This window comes from Sorex araneus, chromosome 3 (genome assembly GCF_027595985.1).
Source record: "Sorex araneus isolate mSorAra2 chromosome 3, mSorAra2.pri, whole genome shotgun sequence".
Lineage (NCBI taxonomy): Eukaryota > Metazoa > Chordata > Mammalia > Eulipotyphla > Soricidae > Sorex > Sorex araneus.
The window spans coordinates 213,700,346-213,717,928 of record NC_073304.1 but is presented as its reverse complement, the minus strand read 5'-3'; the positions used below and the strand labels follow the sequence as shown (position 1 = coordinate 213,717,928).

General features: G+C 60.5%; 2 protein-coding genes across 2 annotated transcripts in view; one reads left to right on the top strand and one right to left on the bottom strand.

Moving 5' to 3' along the window:
* Window positions 1-147: 147 nt before the first annotated feature.
* PDK2 (pyruvate dehydrogenase kinase 2) lies at window positions 148-15,675 on the top strand. Its single transcript, XM_004608673.2, has 11 exons — window positions 148-379; window positions 2,047-2,188; window positions 9,230-9,301; window positions 9,610-9,794; window positions 10,483-10,572; window positions 10,734-10,811; window positions 13,325-13,401; window positions 13,488-13,586; window positions 13,740-13,847; window positions 14,245-14,358; window positions 14,871-15,675. The coding sequence occupies exons 1-11, from the start codon at window positions 262-264 to the stop codon at window positions 15,009-15,011; spliced, it is 1,224 nt and encodes a 407-aa protein (XP_004608730.1). The 5' UTR covers window positions 148-261; the 3' UTR covers window positions 15,012-15,675.
* The window catches only part of SAMD14 (sterile alpha motif domain containing 14), a 17,237-nt gene continuing 14,817 nt past the window's right edge, over window positions 15,164-17,583 (bottom strand). The window contains exons 9-10 of the mRNA XM_055133869.1: window positions 17,384-17,539; window positions 15,164-16,835 (exon numbers count right to left, since the gene is read on the bottom strand). Of these exons, the coding sequence (XP_054989844.1) occupies window positions 16,674-16,835; window positions 17,384-17,539 (318 nt within the window). The 3' untranslated portion in view covers window positions 15,164-16,673. The remainder of the gene's footprint in view (window positions 16,836-17,383; window positions 17,540-17,583) is intronic.

Here is a 17,583-nt window from a genome sequence, read left to right as displayed (position 1 = left end):
GGGGCACTCACTGGGTTAAGGGGGCGGGACCAGCGGAAAGCCACGTGCCGGGGTGCGCGGCTATTGGCTGGCCCGGAGTTGTTTGTGAGCCGCCATTGGCGACGTCCGGGCGCCGCGCCGCGCCGATTGGCCCGCGCTTGGAGCGAGCCGCCGGGACAGGGGGGAGGGAAGGAGGCGGCCGGACCGCGTCTCTGGGCCGGGCTGGGCCAAGCCGAGTGCGAGTGCTGCCCGCGGGGACCCGAACCCCGATCCTTGCCCGCCATGCGCTGGCTCCGCGCGCTGCTTAAGAATGCGTCCCTGGCCGGGGCGCCCAAGTACATCGAGCACTTCAGCAAGTTCTCCCCGTCCCCGCTGTCCATGAAGCAGTTTCTGGACTTCGGTATGGAGGGGCCGGGGGTGGGGTGGGTGCTGGGGGCGCTGGGTGACGTGAAGGAGCGGGGCGGGCGAGAGGGGGAGGCCCTGAGGGACAGGAGAGGGTCGCTTGGCCGAGTACCGAGCAGGAAAGGGTTAACGGGGAGTGGGGACCGGCCGGGAAAGAAACTGGGACTGTGCATTGCGAGTGGGGGGCCCTGAGCCTGAGGGTCCAGGGTGCCTCCCTGGGGTTGTGAGAGGTCTTGGAGAGTAGGGGGGCGAGGGCACGGGTGTTACCGAGGCGCTGGAGAGTATCCAGGCACCTAACGGTTACTCTGGCCACCCCAAGAATCGGCCCAGAGAGGAAGGGGGCCCATGGGGGCATTGGGGCGGGGGTGGGGGTAACAGGCAGGGTGGGAGGGGTAGCCATGCCGTGGTGGGGGACAGGGAATCCACTGGGGAAGGAGTTTCCTGGCCAGTATGGAGCAGTCTGGGGCTGTCCCAGTGGGCAAGGACACTTGAAGATCAAATCTGCCCCCGCCTGGCCACCTGGCACCAGCTGGGCACCTCCGAGGTGTAAGCAGGCCCCTTCTCCCCGTCCTCGGAGCTCCCCTCCCCGCTCCTCCTCCAGATTCCTGGGCCAGGATCACCCACTTGCAGCGTTCTGGGGGCGGCTGTGAAGCAGGCGCGAGGCTGTGCCAACTGGCGACTGAAGTGGGCATTGTGCGGGCCTGACTGTCGGCGCACTATCTCCTTGGTGCCAGCCAGGGATTGGCGGGAATGCCCAGGGCCTCCCGGTGATGTTGACACAGAGCCTGACTCAGGTTACAGCTGTGTCACTGAAGTGGGGGGTGCTGCCAGCAAGTGGGGCACCTGTTCCCCAGGACCTGCCCACCCGCTCCTCTGCCCTGGGCCAGCCGCCTGCTCCCAGGAAAGCCATGTGTGCCCGTGGTCACGCCGCCCAGCCTGGTCCCCTGGCACAGCAGGTGCTCGAAGTTCATTTTGGCCCACTTGTGGGACCACCAAGCCCTTCCACAGGATGGTGACAGGCTCAAGTGACAGTTGCAAGCAAAAAGACCCCAGGGCTTTGAGCTCTTTGCTGCGGTTAGTTCTACCTCCTGCCCTTGTCTCAGCCCGAGGCCAGATCAGGAGCTCCCAGGTATTTGGAATTCCTGTTCTCAGGCCTTGTCTGCCTTGCCCAGACATGAGGTGACCCTGGCATCCAGCTGGCACAGAGGTCCAGGCGCCGCTCCCTCAGCCAGGCTCTCTGCTGCGGGGGGAATGGTTCCCAGGCTCTCCGGCCCCCTGGATCCATCCTCTCAGTCCGAGTGCTCCGGAGGAAGGAAAGAAACAGGCATGCGGGATCAGAACCGAGCAGGTCACCGTGAGCCTGAAAGTGGCCCTGTCCCCATGGCTAAAGAAAGACAAGCAGGCCCCGGTGCAGGGGCGCCGTGAGGATGCAGGCCCCCAGGAGCAGGCCGGGCGGTATGGGGGTGAGGAGAGCTGCTTTCTTCTTCTCCGCAGCTCACACCTCTCCCGAACCCCCTGGAAGTGAGCGGTCCAGTGGGTGGTTCTCAGCGTCGGGCATAGATCAGTAAACAGCGTTTACTGATCACTAGCGGCGGGTGTAGGGAGGCTGAGGACTGAGGCGTGAGGCCAGCAGGCTCCTGAGCTGACCGCTGCTCTCTCCCGCAGGCTCCAGCAATGCGTGTGAGAAGACGTCCTTTACCTTCCTCAGGCAGGAGCTGCCCGTGCGCCTGGCCAACATCATGAAGGAGATCAACTTGCTTCCAGACCGGGTTCTGGGCACGCCCTCGGTGCAGCTGGTGCAAAGCTGGTGAGCCCCCCACAGCTGGCGCCCGACGTCCCTGGGCACAGAAGTGGCTCCCAGCAGCCTACAGGGAGGCATAGGTGGGTGGAGACTTCCCCCAGGTCACAGAGGATTCCTGGGCCAGAGCCAGGACCAAGGTCAAGTTTCCAGCCTCAAGTCTGCGTGTACTCATCACCCTCCTTTCTTGGAAACCTGGATCCACCAAGGAAAACCCCCTCTTTTGAGCCCAATCCCCAGGTCAGGCTAATGTAGTTGCTTCATCACCTGCCCTGGCACCCCAGGCTCAATGAGGTAATTTTTAATCTGGGGCAGTTGCTGGGAAACAGAACCAGGAAGAAGCAAATCTTTCAGTTCCATAATCCATGCTACCAGACCGTTTAGGTCGGAGGAGACATCAGTAGATATAGGGTGCGGGGCTGGAGTAATAGCACAGCGGGTAGGGCATTTGCCTTGCACGTGGCCGACCTGGGTTCAATTCCCAGCATCCCATATGGTCCCCTGAGCACCGCCAGGAGTAATTCCTGAGTGCATGAGCCGGGAGTAACCCCTGAGCATCGCCGGGTGTGACCCAAAAAACAAAACAACAACAACAATAGATACAGGGTGGGCACAGCATTTAGTCCAAAGAGCTTTGGAGGGGTTGAGCCGGGCACTTGCCACACAGGACGGTGACGGAGGGCACATCTCAGCTCCATGTGCTTGGGAACTCTGCAGGGATCAGTCCGTGGACGGCATCAGCCAGTGGCCAGTCACGTGGGGAGGCCAGCGGTTTGCGCTCTCACTGGCTGCAGCCTTGGTCTGCAGCTGCACCTGATTGGACATCTCTGGCCAGACCTCCTGGCTCTGAGACAGGGTCGTGGAGCAGCGCGTGCACCTGCCTTCTGAGCCTCCTGAGCATAGCAAGAGAGAGCAAAGTGCAGGCTGGACAGACACGAGCCAGGAGCTACTACAGAGTTACTTTTTCTTTCCACTAAGAATAACAATGTGATTTTAAAGTAAACTTGCGTCTCTGCCCTCGCTGCAGAGGCACTGCAAACAGGAGGGCCTGGCTCCCCTCCGCCTCGTAGCCAAACACCCGTCAGGTATGCAGCCTTGGCCCGGTGCCCTCCTGGCCCATTTTCTCATGCCATTGGGTCAGAACAGCGTCTCATGTGCCCGCCCAGGCACTTGGTTAGTGCGCCCTGAGTGTTTGTTGAACCAGCAGGTTGTGTGGTGTTGAAGGGACACTTGAGGTGGTGGCGTTTGAGCCTTGACCTACACAGACGGGAAGGGAAGTTCAAGTGCACAGAGGTGTTTGTGCCAAGGTGTCGAGGCAGGAAAGGGCCTGCTCAGGGCACCTGAGATAGGGCTTTTGGCATCAAGCGCAACAGGTACAAACGAGGAAGCCAGGCAGGTGCATGGAGGACAGGCGGGTTTTCACCCCTTTGTGCTTCTCTGTATCTAGGACCCGTGAACCCACCAGCGTTTCCTGCCATGGGGCGCCGTGGATTTGTATGTGGGGGACAGAAAGTACCATCTGTTCCCGCCGGGCCTCCTCCGCTCCTGGCCGGCAGGTTGCCCTGGCCGCCTCTCCAGCTGGCCCCTGGCCCCATGACTGAGCTGCCCCGGCTCTCCAGCACTCTGTGTTCCTGGAACAGTGGCCGGGCTGTGCTGGGCCTGCCCAGCCGGCACCCCCGCAGACTCCTTCCGGAGAATCACAAACGTGGGGGCTGGGTCTGACTCGCTCTACTCCCCACAAGCTGGGAAAGAATGTCCAGTCAGGGTTAGGGCAGAAGTTGCTTCCTGGTGGGGGAGCCGGCTTGGAGGAGGGCAGGCGGGAGGCAGCAGGGGCGGCGGGGGGTAAGAGTTCACACTCAACCAGAGGGTCAGCCCCAGAGATGCTTCCAGAGTGAGGTACTACAGGGCTGGAAAGAGAGGGGCCAGTGCGGCCCGGCACACAGCGGATGCAGTTTGATCCCCGGCTCTGCTTATGGTCCCCCGAGCTCTGCTGAAAGTGGCCCCTGAGCGTGGAGCAAAGAGTGAGACTCGAGCACCACCAGGTGTGGCCCAGAAACTAAGAAATCAGAGATGCTGCCTGTTGCCCCAGACAGATGGGGCAAGGGCAGGCAGCTTCTGACAGGGCCCAGAGGGTGCCAACAAGAGCATAGCTCCCCACCTCCATCCCCCCCCCCACCCACACACACACACTTCGGGAGACCACCCAGGGGCAGAGGTAGCTGGGCAGGGCTGGTTCTCATCTCTGAGTCCGCTGAGTAAGGAGCGAGGGTGCAGAAGCCCTCACAGTGGTCAGAGACCATGTGGGTGGTCTCTGCGAGCATGGGTGGGCTGCGGGGACTGCCCGCCTGGAATTCGGGCTCACACACTGGCGCGTCCGTCAGTTCCGTGGGACACTCAGGCCCTGTCTGGGGAATGCTGGAGAGAGCACTGGCCAGGGCTGTGGGCCAGCAGACCTGTGTGTGGGCCGGCCTTGCAGCTCGCTGGACACTTCATCGTGGGCCAGCCAGGTGGCCTCTCCGAGCCACTCACCTCTGCTCCAGGCGCTAAGATGCTCGCAGGCAGGAGCTCTGGGCTTCTGGGCGGCCGCAGCCCCAGGCAGGAAGGGATTGTCAGGGCCAGTGTGAGCTGACGGGCCAGTGCCCCGAGGCCTGCATGCGGCGAGAGCTGTCCAATGAGACTCTGCCCCGCCGCTGCCCCCTTTGCAGAGAGAAGCTGAGGGTCAGCACAGCCCCTCCACCTGGGCAGTGACCTAGTGAGCGGTCGAGTCGGGATCCCTCACGGGAGGGGCGCTCTGGGTCTGTCTCCTCTGTCTGAGTTCCCCAGAAGGGATCAGTGTGGGGGGTGTTGTTCGGGGGGCGGGCAGTGTGGACCCCCTGGGGAGAGGGCATGAACCCGAGGGCAGGGGCGGCAGAGACAGGCTTCCAGAAGGCACGGAGGGAGGTGAGGAGGGAAGGCAGCCAGTCCTTCATGTCACTAACGGAATGGGGGGGTCAGGTCGGCACTGTTGACCTTGTCGTCGGCCTCCCAACCCTGTCTGGGCTGCCCCCACCCTGGAGCAGCCAGTCCTTGCCCTCGAGCCCAGCCCCTGTCACCACATCCGTGGCCCGGGCACTCCCCGCAAGCAAGCCCTGGTACTAGCCAAGCCCTTGGCTGCACGCCGGGGCAAAGACAGCGTCTCCGGCACTCCCCCAGCGGGAGGTGGGAGCCCCACTTTATGGGTGGGGGCCCAGCCGGCACAGAGACGGGGATCTGTCTGTCAGTGTCCCCCCGAGCAGCCCCCAGCTGCCGGACACCTCTCACTCCTCTCGTCCTCACAAGACCATCGCCCCTTACACCCTGTCCCTGGGGGTGTGGGTACTGTTACAGTGGGGCGTACAGCATACACACCCACATAGGCACCCGTGCACACACATGCCTGCACACCCCCATGAACATACATACCCACATGCATAGTCCACATGCTTGTGTGTACTTAACACACAGACACGTGTGTGCATCTGCAGTATTCAGCATGTGCACATATACACATACTCGCTATTTGCATACACACGGTCACGTACACGCACGTACCCCAAAGGTGCTCAGACCCACGCCCAGCACTCTCGCCTGCTCCTCCCGCACAGGCCCGTGTGTGCTGCAGGCACCACCTGTCAGCATGCACGCACACACAAGCGCACGCACACAGGCCGCCACCTCCTTCCCTGCATCCCGCGCTCCCCCCACCCCGCCCCTCCCTGCTCAGCATGGTGGAGGCTCTGTGGCACCTGGGCAGGAGGAAGCTCCAGAAGGAGCCGGCGCCTCGGGATCTGGGGCGACCTTGTTCCCTGTGGGGGCGGCAGGTACAGGCTCTGCTGCTGGCACTGCCCGGTGAAGGCAGTGAGTCACCCTGGGTGGACATGCTGAGGCTCAACTCTGACCTCCCGACATCCTCTGCGCTCTGGCCCCGGAAGCCTCCCCAAGCACGGCAGCGTGGCCCTGTGTGCCACACTGGGGGCACCAGGCTAGGGCTCTCGGGAGAACGTCTTGGCTCCCTTTAGTGTCCGAGAGCCCAGGACCCTCCCTGCAGGGACGGTCTCGGAGGGCGGTGGGAGCCCTGGGCCCCACATCCCACTCTTCCTTATTTATTTATTTTTAATGTAGAAGTACTGCTGTTTATTCAGCCATTGATTAAGCTGGTTCAATGGGGCATGAACTCTACATTACTTATTTTTTTTAATTAAAAAAATTTAATTGAGGGGCTGGAGCGATAGCACAATGGGTAGGGCATTTGCCTTGCACGCAGCCGACCCCGGTTTGATTCCCAGTATCCCATATGGTCCCCTGACACCTCCAGGAGTGATTCCTGAGTGCAAAGCCAGGAGGTAACCCCTGTGCATTGCTGGGTGTGACTCAAAAAGAAAAAAAAATTTAATTGAATATTCGTGAGATAGACCATTCCAAAACTGTTCATAATTGAGTTTCAGTCATACAATGAGCCAGCATCTATCCCTCCACTAGTGTACATTTCCCACCACTAATGTCCCCCATTTCCCTACCACCATCCCCACCCCCACCCTCTCTCAGTGGGAGGAACTTTCCTTCTTTCTGTCTCTCTCCTTTTCCTTTTGTGCATTATAGTTTGCAATACAGGTGCTAAGAGGTCATGGTGTTTGTTCAGCGCATTCAGTATTTTTATCAGGATGGTAAGGCTAGAGTAGCTTTTCACCTGGGTGGCCACTCTAGGGTGTGGATGTGACTGCCGAGGCTTCCGAAGTACAGGGAGGTGGGCGGAGGTTGCCCATCTCAACTCCGAGAAAGCCTAGAGATCTCAGTCACAAAACCCGCATATCTGAGTTTTCAGGAGATTATATCTTGGTGAGGTCTGTCCTGAGATGGTGGAGTCAGGTCGGGGGTATGGCGGCAATTTTGGAGAAATTTTGTAGAAACAAGTGGCTGCCAGAGGCTCTGCTTGGATGGGCACCAGGTCAACCCAGCCCCCTCTGATTTACCCTGGTCTTCTGCTCAGCCATGCGCAGGTCCGAGATTAACTGCGGCTATTGATTTCTTTTGAGATTTATTTATGGGTCTCTGAAGCAAGGCCAGTAGAAGAGCTTACAGGGTGGCGCTGGAGTTGATTCGTGGGGGTGACTGCCGGTGCTTCCAGGAGTATTGGGAGGTTGGGGAGGTTGCCCGCCCCAACTCCAGAAAGCCTGGAGATTTCCGTCACAAAATGCACATACCTGAGTTTGCAGCGGGTTATATCTTGGTGAAGTCCGTCTTGAGACGGTGGAGTCAGGCTGGGGTATCGCCGTGCTTTTGGATTGTGGAAGCAAACGGCTGCCGGGGGCTCTGCTTGGGTGGGCACCAGGCCAACCCACCTGCCTCCAATTTACCCCGGCCTGTCTAGCCAGGTGCAGGTCCAAGATTAACTGCGGCTTTTGATCTCTTTTGAGATTTATCTGTGGGTCTCTGAAATAAGGCCAATAAGTGAGCTTGTATAGCTGACCCGGAGGTGGTTTGTGATTGTGGCTCCCACATATCCAACTTCCGGCCATTTAATTTCTTGGTAAACTTGGCCCCAGGTTGTTTGGGTCTGGCCAAAGGCCCAGCCGCAATTTTGGGATATCTGGAAGCCTGAAGGCACAATCAGGCTGCTGACGCACTCACCCCGCAGGTACAGGTTGACCTGCTGGCAGCACCATACCCCCCTCCACCCCGCCGCATCACACTCTAGGCCCTTCCATGCCTGTGTATGACTGGGAGGACCTTCCCTGGTGTGTGACCAGGAGGACCCTTTTCCACGGCCACAGAGGGGTGTGACCAGCTGCCAGAGCATGCACCCAACCTTGAGTGTGGGGTCTTTTCCACCACCACCTCCTGTGCACCTGCCGAGCCCAGTGGAGCCACTCTCCTGGGCTCTCACCCACCCCTGCCACCCAGGGCCTCCCACTAGATGGGCACTGATGTCTCTGCAGGATGCTGTGAGGCCCCCCAGGGAGGCAGGATAGCGGAGCTCTGGAGTGCCTGCGGGGATCAGAGGGGGGCAGGAGGCAGTGATCTCCTCTGCGGCCCTTCCACTTGCAACACCCCCTCTGGTGTGTGCCCAGTTATAGCCAAGAGGGGACCAGCCGGGGGATGCCCAGCACCGGCACACCTGGACACAGTCAGCCATTCCTCATTGCAGACTAGCGGTGGTGGGAGGGGCAGACCCTCTGGAGTGCCCCCGTCCCTGCGGGCCGGAGCGTGCCTGCAGGGCAGCTGCCCGCTCTCCCTCTCCCCGGGAGCACCAGCCTCAGGGTGGCCCTGCTGGCCAGTCATCCACTGCCCCCCTGTGCACTGAATCCCCTGCAGAGAAGCTGATCCCAGCTGCCCAGATCTCTGTCAGGGGGACGCTGACCCCCGGCTTGCAGGTGGAGGGGTCGCCCTCCCCTGAACAGTGCCAAGCATGCCCCCGAGCCCCCAAGTTCCACTCACCCTCCACAAAAAGTTCACATCCGGCGTCAGGGATGGGCTCAGAGGGTTGGAGCTGTGCTGCATATGTGCCAGGCCCCTCGGTTCCTGAGCACCCCCAGGCCCAGGCGTCTACAACCGCCGGTCCTGGGAGGGGTTCCCTGGTTCCCTTGTTCCCTGTTCAAGCATGGCTGGGCAAACCCCCTTCCCACGCCACCCAGAAAAGTGACTCTCGAGCCCGAGGCTGATCCCACAGCTCCTGGTGCCTGCTCCGGCTCACCCAGCCCAGAGATGTGGTGAGGGGCAGGGGGACCGTCCACTGAGCCTAGCCCTGGGCCGCCCGCTGCCTGCTGTGACCCTCTGGACAAACCCACAGACATTTCCAGGGAGGCTGAGAGACTTGGGCCCCAGCACCCAACTGCAGGATGCCACTTCACTAGTGAGATGCCCTGGATGGGGAAGTCCTCAGGGCCAAGGGGAGTATTGCTGAGGGAGTCCAGGGCAGAGGAGAAGGGCCAGAAGGCAGCTGGCAGGGGCATGTGGGAGCCCCTGGGCCAGGGAGAAGGCCCCGGTGGGTGGGAGGGACCGTCCTGAGCTGAGGCACTGCCCTGTGCCCTGCAGGTATGTGCAGAGTCTCCTGGATATTATGGCCTTCCTGGACAAGGACCCCGAGGACCACCGGACCCTCAGCCTGTGAGTGCGACCAGGCCAGTGCCAGGAGGACAGGTGCAGGACCAGAGGTGGCCTCGCAGTTCCGTGGTAGAAGGGACTGCTGGCCACGGGGCTGCCCAGATTGAGAGGGGAGATGGTCCCCGACCTATTCTTTCTCCCCCCAAGTCTGATGGAGGAGGCAGGCCTCACTGCTGGGCAGTCCCCAGATGGCAGGTGGGCTGGGGGAGGGGAGGAGAGGACACTGTGAGTTGGGGGCTTGGAGACCAGAGCTGGGGAGCCTAGGGGTGTGTCTCCAGGCCAGCATCCACCCCCGCCCTCTCCTCCCATAGGTTCACGGAAGCCCTGGTCACCATCCGGAACCGCCACAACGATGTGGTACCCACCATGGCCCAGGGCGTGCTGGAGTACAAGGACACGTACGGCGATGACCCAGTGTCCAACCAGAACATCCAGTACTTCCTAGACCGGTTCTACCTCAGCCGCATCTCTATCCGCATGCTCATCAACCAGCACAGTGAGTGTCCCCACGGCCAGTCCCCGTGGCCAGCCCTCACGGCCAGTCCCCACACCCAGCTCCCACGGCCAGCCCCCTCGGCCAGCCCCCATACCCAGTCCCTCTCAGCAGCCGTGGGCTTGGCATTTGTCAGCTCCCACTGCGCTGGGAGGCAGCTGCCCAGTTCCTCCTTCCACGTGTCCACTCTGGTGGTTGAGGAATCGTGGTCAGGAGTTGAGTGAGTCCTTACACACCAGCGATTTCCAGTGCAGGCGGGCTAGACTGGCTTCTTAGTGGCAGAGCAATCCAGTACAGTGTGGACCGTGACGAGGGATGAGGTCTCTGTGAAGACACCCTTGCTTCTGCAGAGGTCAGAAGCCCTGAACCAGGCGGAGCGGGCCACAGGGCAGAGAGGGCCGGGAGAGAGGCACAGGTGTCACTTGCTGGTGGCACACATGAGAAACTAAGGGAGGGGCTGGGGAGTCAGTGCAGCGGGCAGGGCACCTGCCCTGCACACAGCCAGCCCAGGTTCGATCCCCAGAACCTCATGTGCTCCTCCCGTGTGCTGCCAGGAGTAACCCCTGAGTGCAGAGCCAGGAGTCACCCCTAAGCACCTCTGGGTGTTCCCCAAGACCAAAAATATTAAAAACCTGAGGGAGGGCCCCAGAGGCCGGGGGCGCGCTGCCACAGCACCCCGCCTTCTCTGCAGCCCTCATCTTTGACGGCAGCACCAACCCGGCCCACCCCAAGCACATCGGCAGCATTGACCCCAACTGCAGTGTCTCCGACGTGGTGAAAGGTAGGCGAACAGGACAGCCAGGAGACCCCTCCGGGCTGACTTGGCCAGAAGTGACCCCCCTTCCCAGTGGGTGGGGGCCGACTCTGTGGCTTCCGTGTTGGTGATGCTCGGGGTTCCAACCAATGCCACCCCCTTTCCTGCATGGCCCCCTTCCTTCACAGATGCCTATGATATGGCCAAGCTCCTGTGCGACAAGTATTACATGGCTTCCCCTGACCTGGAGATCCAGGAAGTCAATGGTGAGTGAGGGGGGGGAGGTCCAGTGTGTGAGCTAGGCCAAGTGTGTGTGTGTGTGTGTGTGTGTGTGTGTGAGAGAGAGAGAGAGAGAGAGAGAGAGAGAGAGAGAGAGACTGTATGTGAGAATCTGTGTGTGTGAAGGAGAGAGAGGCACTGTGTGTGAGAATCCGTGTTGTGTGAGAGAGAGGCACAGTGTGTATGTGAGGAATCCGTGTTTGTTTGTGTGTGTGTGTGTGTGAGAGAGAGAGAGGCACTGTGTGTGAGAATCCATGTGTGTGTGAGAGAGTGAAGGAGGCACTGGGTACCATGTGTGTATGTGTGAGAGAGAAGGAGGCACTCTGCATGTGAGAATCCATGTGTATGTGTGTGTGTGAGAGAGAGAGAGGCAGAGAGAGGCTATGTGTGTATGTGAGAATCCATGTGTGTGAATGTGTGAGAGGTTGTGTGTGTACGTGTGAGAATCCATGTGACTGAGAGAGAGGCTATGCATGAGAATCTGTGTGTGATAGACAAGCTGTATATGTGTGAATCCATGTGTGGGTGAGAGTGGCTGTGTGTATGTGTGAATCTATGTGTAAGAGAGAGGGTGTTTGTATGTGAGAATCCATGTATGTGAGTGTGTGTGAGAATGAAACTGTGTATATGAACTCGTGCGTAAGAGACTGTGTGGGTAATAACCTATATCTGTGAGTGTGTGAGAGAGACTGTGTGTATATGACAATCCATGTGTGTGTCAGTGTATAAGAGACAGAGGCTCTGTGTGTATGTGAGAATCAATATGTGAGTGTATGAGAGATGCTGTGTATATGTGAGAATCAGTGTGTAAGTGTGTGAGAGAGAAGCTGTGTGTGTGAGAATCCATATGTATGTGTGTGAGAGAGGCTGTGTCTATGAATCCATGCGTGTGTAGGAGAGAAAGAGCTAGGGGCCGGAGCGATAACACAGCAGATAGGGTGTTTGCCTTGCACGCAACTGACCCAGGTTCGATTCCCAGCATCCCATATAGTCCCCCGAGCACTGCCAGGAGTAATTCCTGAGTGCAGAGCCAGGAATAATCCCTTTGCATCACTGGGTGTGACCCTAAAAGCAAAACAAAAGAGAGAGAGAGAGAGAGAGAGAGAGAGAGAGAGAGAGAAAGAGACTGTGTGTGAGCATGTGAAAGGCTGTGTATGTATGTGTGAATCCATGTGTGTGAGTGTATAGACCATGTATATGAGAGAGAGAGATGAGGTCTTGTGTATCTGTCTCTGTATGTGCTTCTGTATGGGAGTGTATGTAAGTATGAGTTAGGCCATTCGTGAGTGAGTGTGTGAGTGTGAATAAGGCTTGAACTTCCAAGATGGTAGGCCTGATCTCACTCATCCTTATGTCCCCAGGATCCTGCACGGGGCTTGAAATTCCTTCCTGGCCGATAAAACTCTCCAGATAGACTCTAGTAGCCGGGTGCATGTTATACTGGATGTAGAATGGGAAAGTACTGTTTGTGTGGAAGACTGCTGGGTAGATGGAGAGACAGCATAGATGGGTAGAAGGCTGGATCTGTACTGTGAAAATGGTTGAATAGATTTTTTAATAGATGCATAGACTGAAGGCCCATTGGACGGTTGAATGGACTCTGCATAGGTGGGACATGAAGAAGTCATATTCATCCAGCATCCAGATGGGTACTGTATGGAGGAGCATTTGATTGAATAGACTGGATGGATTGACGGATGGATATGTGGATGGATGGATGGATGGATGGATGGATGGATGGATGGATGGATGGATGGATGGATGGATGAGTAGGTGGGTATGTAGATCAATGGATATGTGGATGGATAGATGACTGACTGGATGGATACATGAAAGGATAGATGAATGGTTATATGGGTATATGGATTGATAGATGGAGGACAGATGGGTATGTGGATGGTTGGATGGGTATAAGATGAATGAACGAATAGATAGGTAAATGAATGGATGTATGGGTGGATGTGTGGATGGATCTAAGTATGAACGATTGGATGGATAGATGGATGGGTAGATGGGTATCTGGATAAATGGATAGATGGATGGATGGATAAATGAATGGATGGATGAATGGGTAATGGATGGATGGATAAATGAATGGATGAAATTGAATGGGTATATGGTTGGGTGGATAAATGAACGGATGGGTAGATGGGTATATGGGTGGATGGATAAATGAATGGATGGATGAATGGGTATATGGGTGGATGGATAAATGAATGGATGAATGAATGGGTATATGGTTGGGTGGATAAATGAATGGATGGGTGGATGGGTATATGGGTGGGTGGGTGTGTAGATGGATGAGTATGCGGATGGTTAGGTGCATAGATGGATGGAGGGGTAGGTAGGTATCGGATGGATGGAGGCTGGATGGGTGTGTGGGCAGGTGGATGGGCAGATGAAGGGTAGCGGAGAGGTAGGTGTGCTGGATGCTGAGTGCGGGGTGGTGCCTGATGATTGCTGGCCTCTTGACAGTTTATGTTCTTTGACTTCCCCTCAGCCACCAACTCCAAAGAGCCAATCCACATGGTGTATGTCCCCTCCCACCTCTACCACATGCTTTTCGAGCTCTTTAAGGTGAGGAGGCGGGGAGGCGCTTTACCTCCATGTGGAGGGGGTGGGCAGAGAGGAGTCTGCCTGTCTCGCTTCCTCTTTCCCTGCAGAACGCCATGCGGGCCACGGTGGAGAGCCACGAGTCCAGCCTGGTCCTCCCCCCGATCAAGGTCATGGTGGCCTTGGGGGAGGAAGACCTGTCCATCAAGGTACGTGACCTTTGACTTTGCAGGGGAGGTGGAGGCTGTGCCCCTGTCCTGAGTCGAGTTCGGGAGGGCACTGGGGGGCGGGGAGGCTGGGAGGGGGTCGGGTCTCTAGGAGCTGGATCTGGAAGGCCCCTGCCGTGTCCCGTCTCCCCACAGATGAGTGACCGAGGCGGGGGTGTGCCCTTGAGGAAGATTGAGCGGCTCTTCAGCTACATGTACTCGACAGCACCCACCCCACAGCCAGGCACAGGGGGAACCCCGCTGGTGAGCCGGCTTCTCTCCCCCCTGCTCTGTCCGTCCGTCCGTCCATCGCTATCTCCATCTGTCCATCCGTCTCCATCCGTTTGTCTGTCCGTCCACCCAGTGGGTAGACTGGGTATTCCACCTGTCCACTCAGCTGGTGCCCCCCTCCTGTCCTCCCTGGTCTCTCCATCCTGGGCATTGACTCTGGCCTACACCCCTCGCCCTCACCTGTTGGCTCCCCGCCCCCCGCCCCCCACCGAGCCATGCCCTCTCCTGGCCTCTCCTCCACCTCCCGCAGAGGCCCTCCCCTCCCCACTCCAGTCCTGGGATTCCTCCTCGGGACCCCACCCCCCCCACACACTCGGCACACCTCCTCCCCTCCCTGGGCCTCATCTGCTCTCGCCCCACCCCCTTGCAGGCTGGCTTTGGGTATGGGCTCCCCATTTCCCGCCTCTACGCCAAGTACTTCCAGGGCGACCTTCAGCTCTTCTCCATGGAGGGCTTCGGCACGGACGCTGTCATCTATCTCAAGGTGAGGCCTGGGGGGCGCCGGGCTGCCGACCCCATCTTCACACCACACGGAGTGGCAGGCCAGAGCGCCTGCTCCCCACCCCCTCGCCCTGACCTGGAAGCAGTCTCAGGGTGCCTGGTCCCCGAGACCCAGAAGGAGGGGAGAAGGGGCCGGGGAGATAGTACAGCCTGTAAGGTGCTGGCCATGCATGTAGCTGACCTGGGTTCAGTCCCCGGTGTTCCGTACGGTGTCCCCCGCGCCCCGCCAGGAGTGGTCCCCAAGCACGGAGCCAGGAGTGTGCCCTGAGCACGGCCAGGTGTGCCGAAACTGCTGAGGCCTTAGAGCTGGTCCCAGGACCCAGCACCCCTCACTCCGCAGGGGCCGGCCCAGACGGCCGTCCTCGGGGGCGGCTTTCAGGGTGGGTCCACGGGCTGGGCTGCTGTCGACATATGGCAGACATGGGACCACCCCACAGAGGGCCAGAGTGTCCAGGGCAGCAAGACTGACCCCCCGCCCCGCCTGGGCCCCCCCAGGCCCTGTCCACAGACTCGGTGGAGCGTCTGCCCGTGTACAACAAGTCTGCCTGGCGCCACTACCAGACCATCCAGGAGGCGGGCGACTGGTGCGTGCCCAGCACGGAGCCCAAGAACACGTCCACGTACCGCGTCAGCTAGGGGCTGCCCTGCCGTGCGCGGGACAGTCACCTCGGGCCTGGACCCTCCCCGATGACCCGCCTGTGTCTCGAAGTCACCGCAGTGATGGGTCGGGGCCTGAAGTGCCAGTCTGTCTCCATGGAGACCCCGAGCCTGTGGGCAGAGCCTGAGGATTGGGGAAGGCCCCCCCCAGGAGGTGTCCCGAGGCCCGTTTCTGCGGCCGTCCTCCTCTCTGCGTCGTGCTGCCCCCTTTTCTCGGGGGGACCTGGGTCCCCCATCACTGCCCTCCACAGCCCCTGCTTGTCTTACTCCTGCCCCCGCAGCACCCTGGCGTGGTCTGCTGTCAGTGTTAGGAGGGGGCACTCTTGGCCTCCCAGCGGGGCAGTGGGTGCTGCAGCCCCCCAGCCCCCGCTGGGTGCTCGGCCCCGCCCGCAGGAACTGGACAGACGCTGAGGGCGCCCCCGCCCCTCCCCGCATGTCCTCCCTCCCAAGCCCACGTCGCACCCCTTGTGGTGGCGCCCGCCCAGCCACGCGTGGGGGTGCTTCTCTCTAGCTCCCTTTGTACATAGCTGGTTTTATAGCCTGGCATGCCCCTTTCCCGAGCAGGGGGCAGGGGTGCAGTGGGCTGAGTGCTGGCCTCCCCTGTGCCGGGCATGGCCGCCCCCAGTAAAGAGGAGATGGTGTGGCCTGCCTCTCTGCTTTCCTGCGCCGCCCCCAGGACGCCCCCAACTCCCTCCCGCCCAGGACAGCCTGGAGGGGACCCGCCCCACACTCACGCCCCTGTCTCCGCCCAGGGCCCCCACTCAAGCAGACGAGAGGTTGCACGTCTTAAGTGTTTATTGAAAGAAATCGAGTTCTGGCTCCCCCTCCACATGCAGGCGGGCACCCCACTCACTCCTAACGCCCACCAGCCCCTCCACTGGGCCCAGTGCTGCCCGGGCCCCCTCATTCTCCCAAGCCCCCTCCCAGCATTACCAGTAGGGGAGGGGTGACCCCCTCCCCCAGGCCACAGCCCCGAGACGGGAAGGGGGACGACATGCATTGGTCCCTCCCCTCAGCTCCAGGCAGGTGGGAGGAGGTGGGGGGTTCTGTTTAGGGACCCCCGGCCCCGTTGGTCATTCAGGCCAGTGCCCCAGTCACTGAGCTAGCTGCGGGTCCACCTGTGTCTGATGGCCCCTCCTGCCCCCCTCCTGCCAGGACAGATGTGGTCGGGGAACAGAACATACCCCACTGACCCAGAGGGCCTGCCCGGAAACAGGGTCTCTGCCAGGTGCCTGTTCTGGAGCTTGTGGAGGTCCCGCCAGGGGCTGGGGCTGGCCCCCGTGGGCTGTAAACCCTTCTGGTCTTCCAGGACCCCCCCCAGACTCTGCCTCTGCCAGGCCGGGTGAGTGCTCCGTCGCCACCAGCTCCTGCGTTTGCACCGTCCTCTCTCCCCTGGGGACCCGGGACGGGGGCGGGGCAGCCAGAGTCCTCGAGCAGGTCCCGTGGGACCCCTGGCCACTGACGAGTATGGAGTGGGGCTACCCTGAGTGCACTGGCCCCCCCCCAGCGGGGAGAGGAGCGACTCCTACCCCCAGCCGCCCTCCCCCGGGAACTCTGTGCCAAAGCGCCTCCCTTCTGGGGGGCATCGGTCCGGAAGGCAGCGTGAGGCCAGGGGGCCGTTCCTGCCCCCTCCCCACCCCCCTAGCTCTTCTTGGCCTCCTGCTCGCGCTCCCGGCGCCGGAGCTTCTCGCACTGCCGCGCCGCCTTCTCCTGGGCCTTGCGCTCCTTCTCAGCTGCCGCCGCCAGCTCCTTCAGCTTCCGCTTCACCAGCGCCCGGTCGTGAGAGCTGCTGAGCCCCAGGCTCTGCGGAAGAACCAGGCGGGGAGGAGGGGCCTGCTGGCCCTGGGCTGCCCTCAGGCGGGGCCGGGGCTGGGGCTGAGGGAGTGTGGGCACTGAGGTGGGTACTGAGCCCTTTTCTGGGGTCGAGTCCTCCACCCCACCCAACCCCCCCCAAGGCCCACAGGTGAGGGGTGACCTGTGACCTGTCCAGGGACACAGCTCCTCTGTCACCAAGGTCCCTGGGAAACCCCTGGGAACTTGAGCAGAGGGTGGGGAGCAAACCCCACTGCACAAGGTCACAGACCCCAGCCTCCCCTTGACAACCGCCAGGCCCCCTCCAAGCCTGAGAACCCCCATGCAGCCAGCCCCAGAGTCCGTTCAGCGACCCTGGGGGGTCAAGGTCGACCCTGAGAACTGGGCTGGAGCAAAAGGCCAAACTGAAGACGAGGGGAGGCCCAGAATGCTTCCTAGAGGTCAGAGGTCTCCAACCCGTGGCCTTGGAGAGAGCAAGGAGGTGGGGGGCAGGGCTGGCAGTTCGGGGTGGGGGCAGTCTGGGCACCCCACACACATACCTTCAGCTTGCTCCCGTCCAGCTGCAGCAGCTGCGGCCCGTCCACCTGGCGCGCGGCGAACTCGGCGGCGTACTGCTCCAGGTGGAGGCTGCCCAGCCACTGGCCCACCTGCTGGCTGGTCCAGTGGTGCACAGCAGGGAGCGGCTCCTCCAGGAACTGGGGCGAGAGCGGGGGAGGGGGGTGAGGGGGGGTGCCCAGTG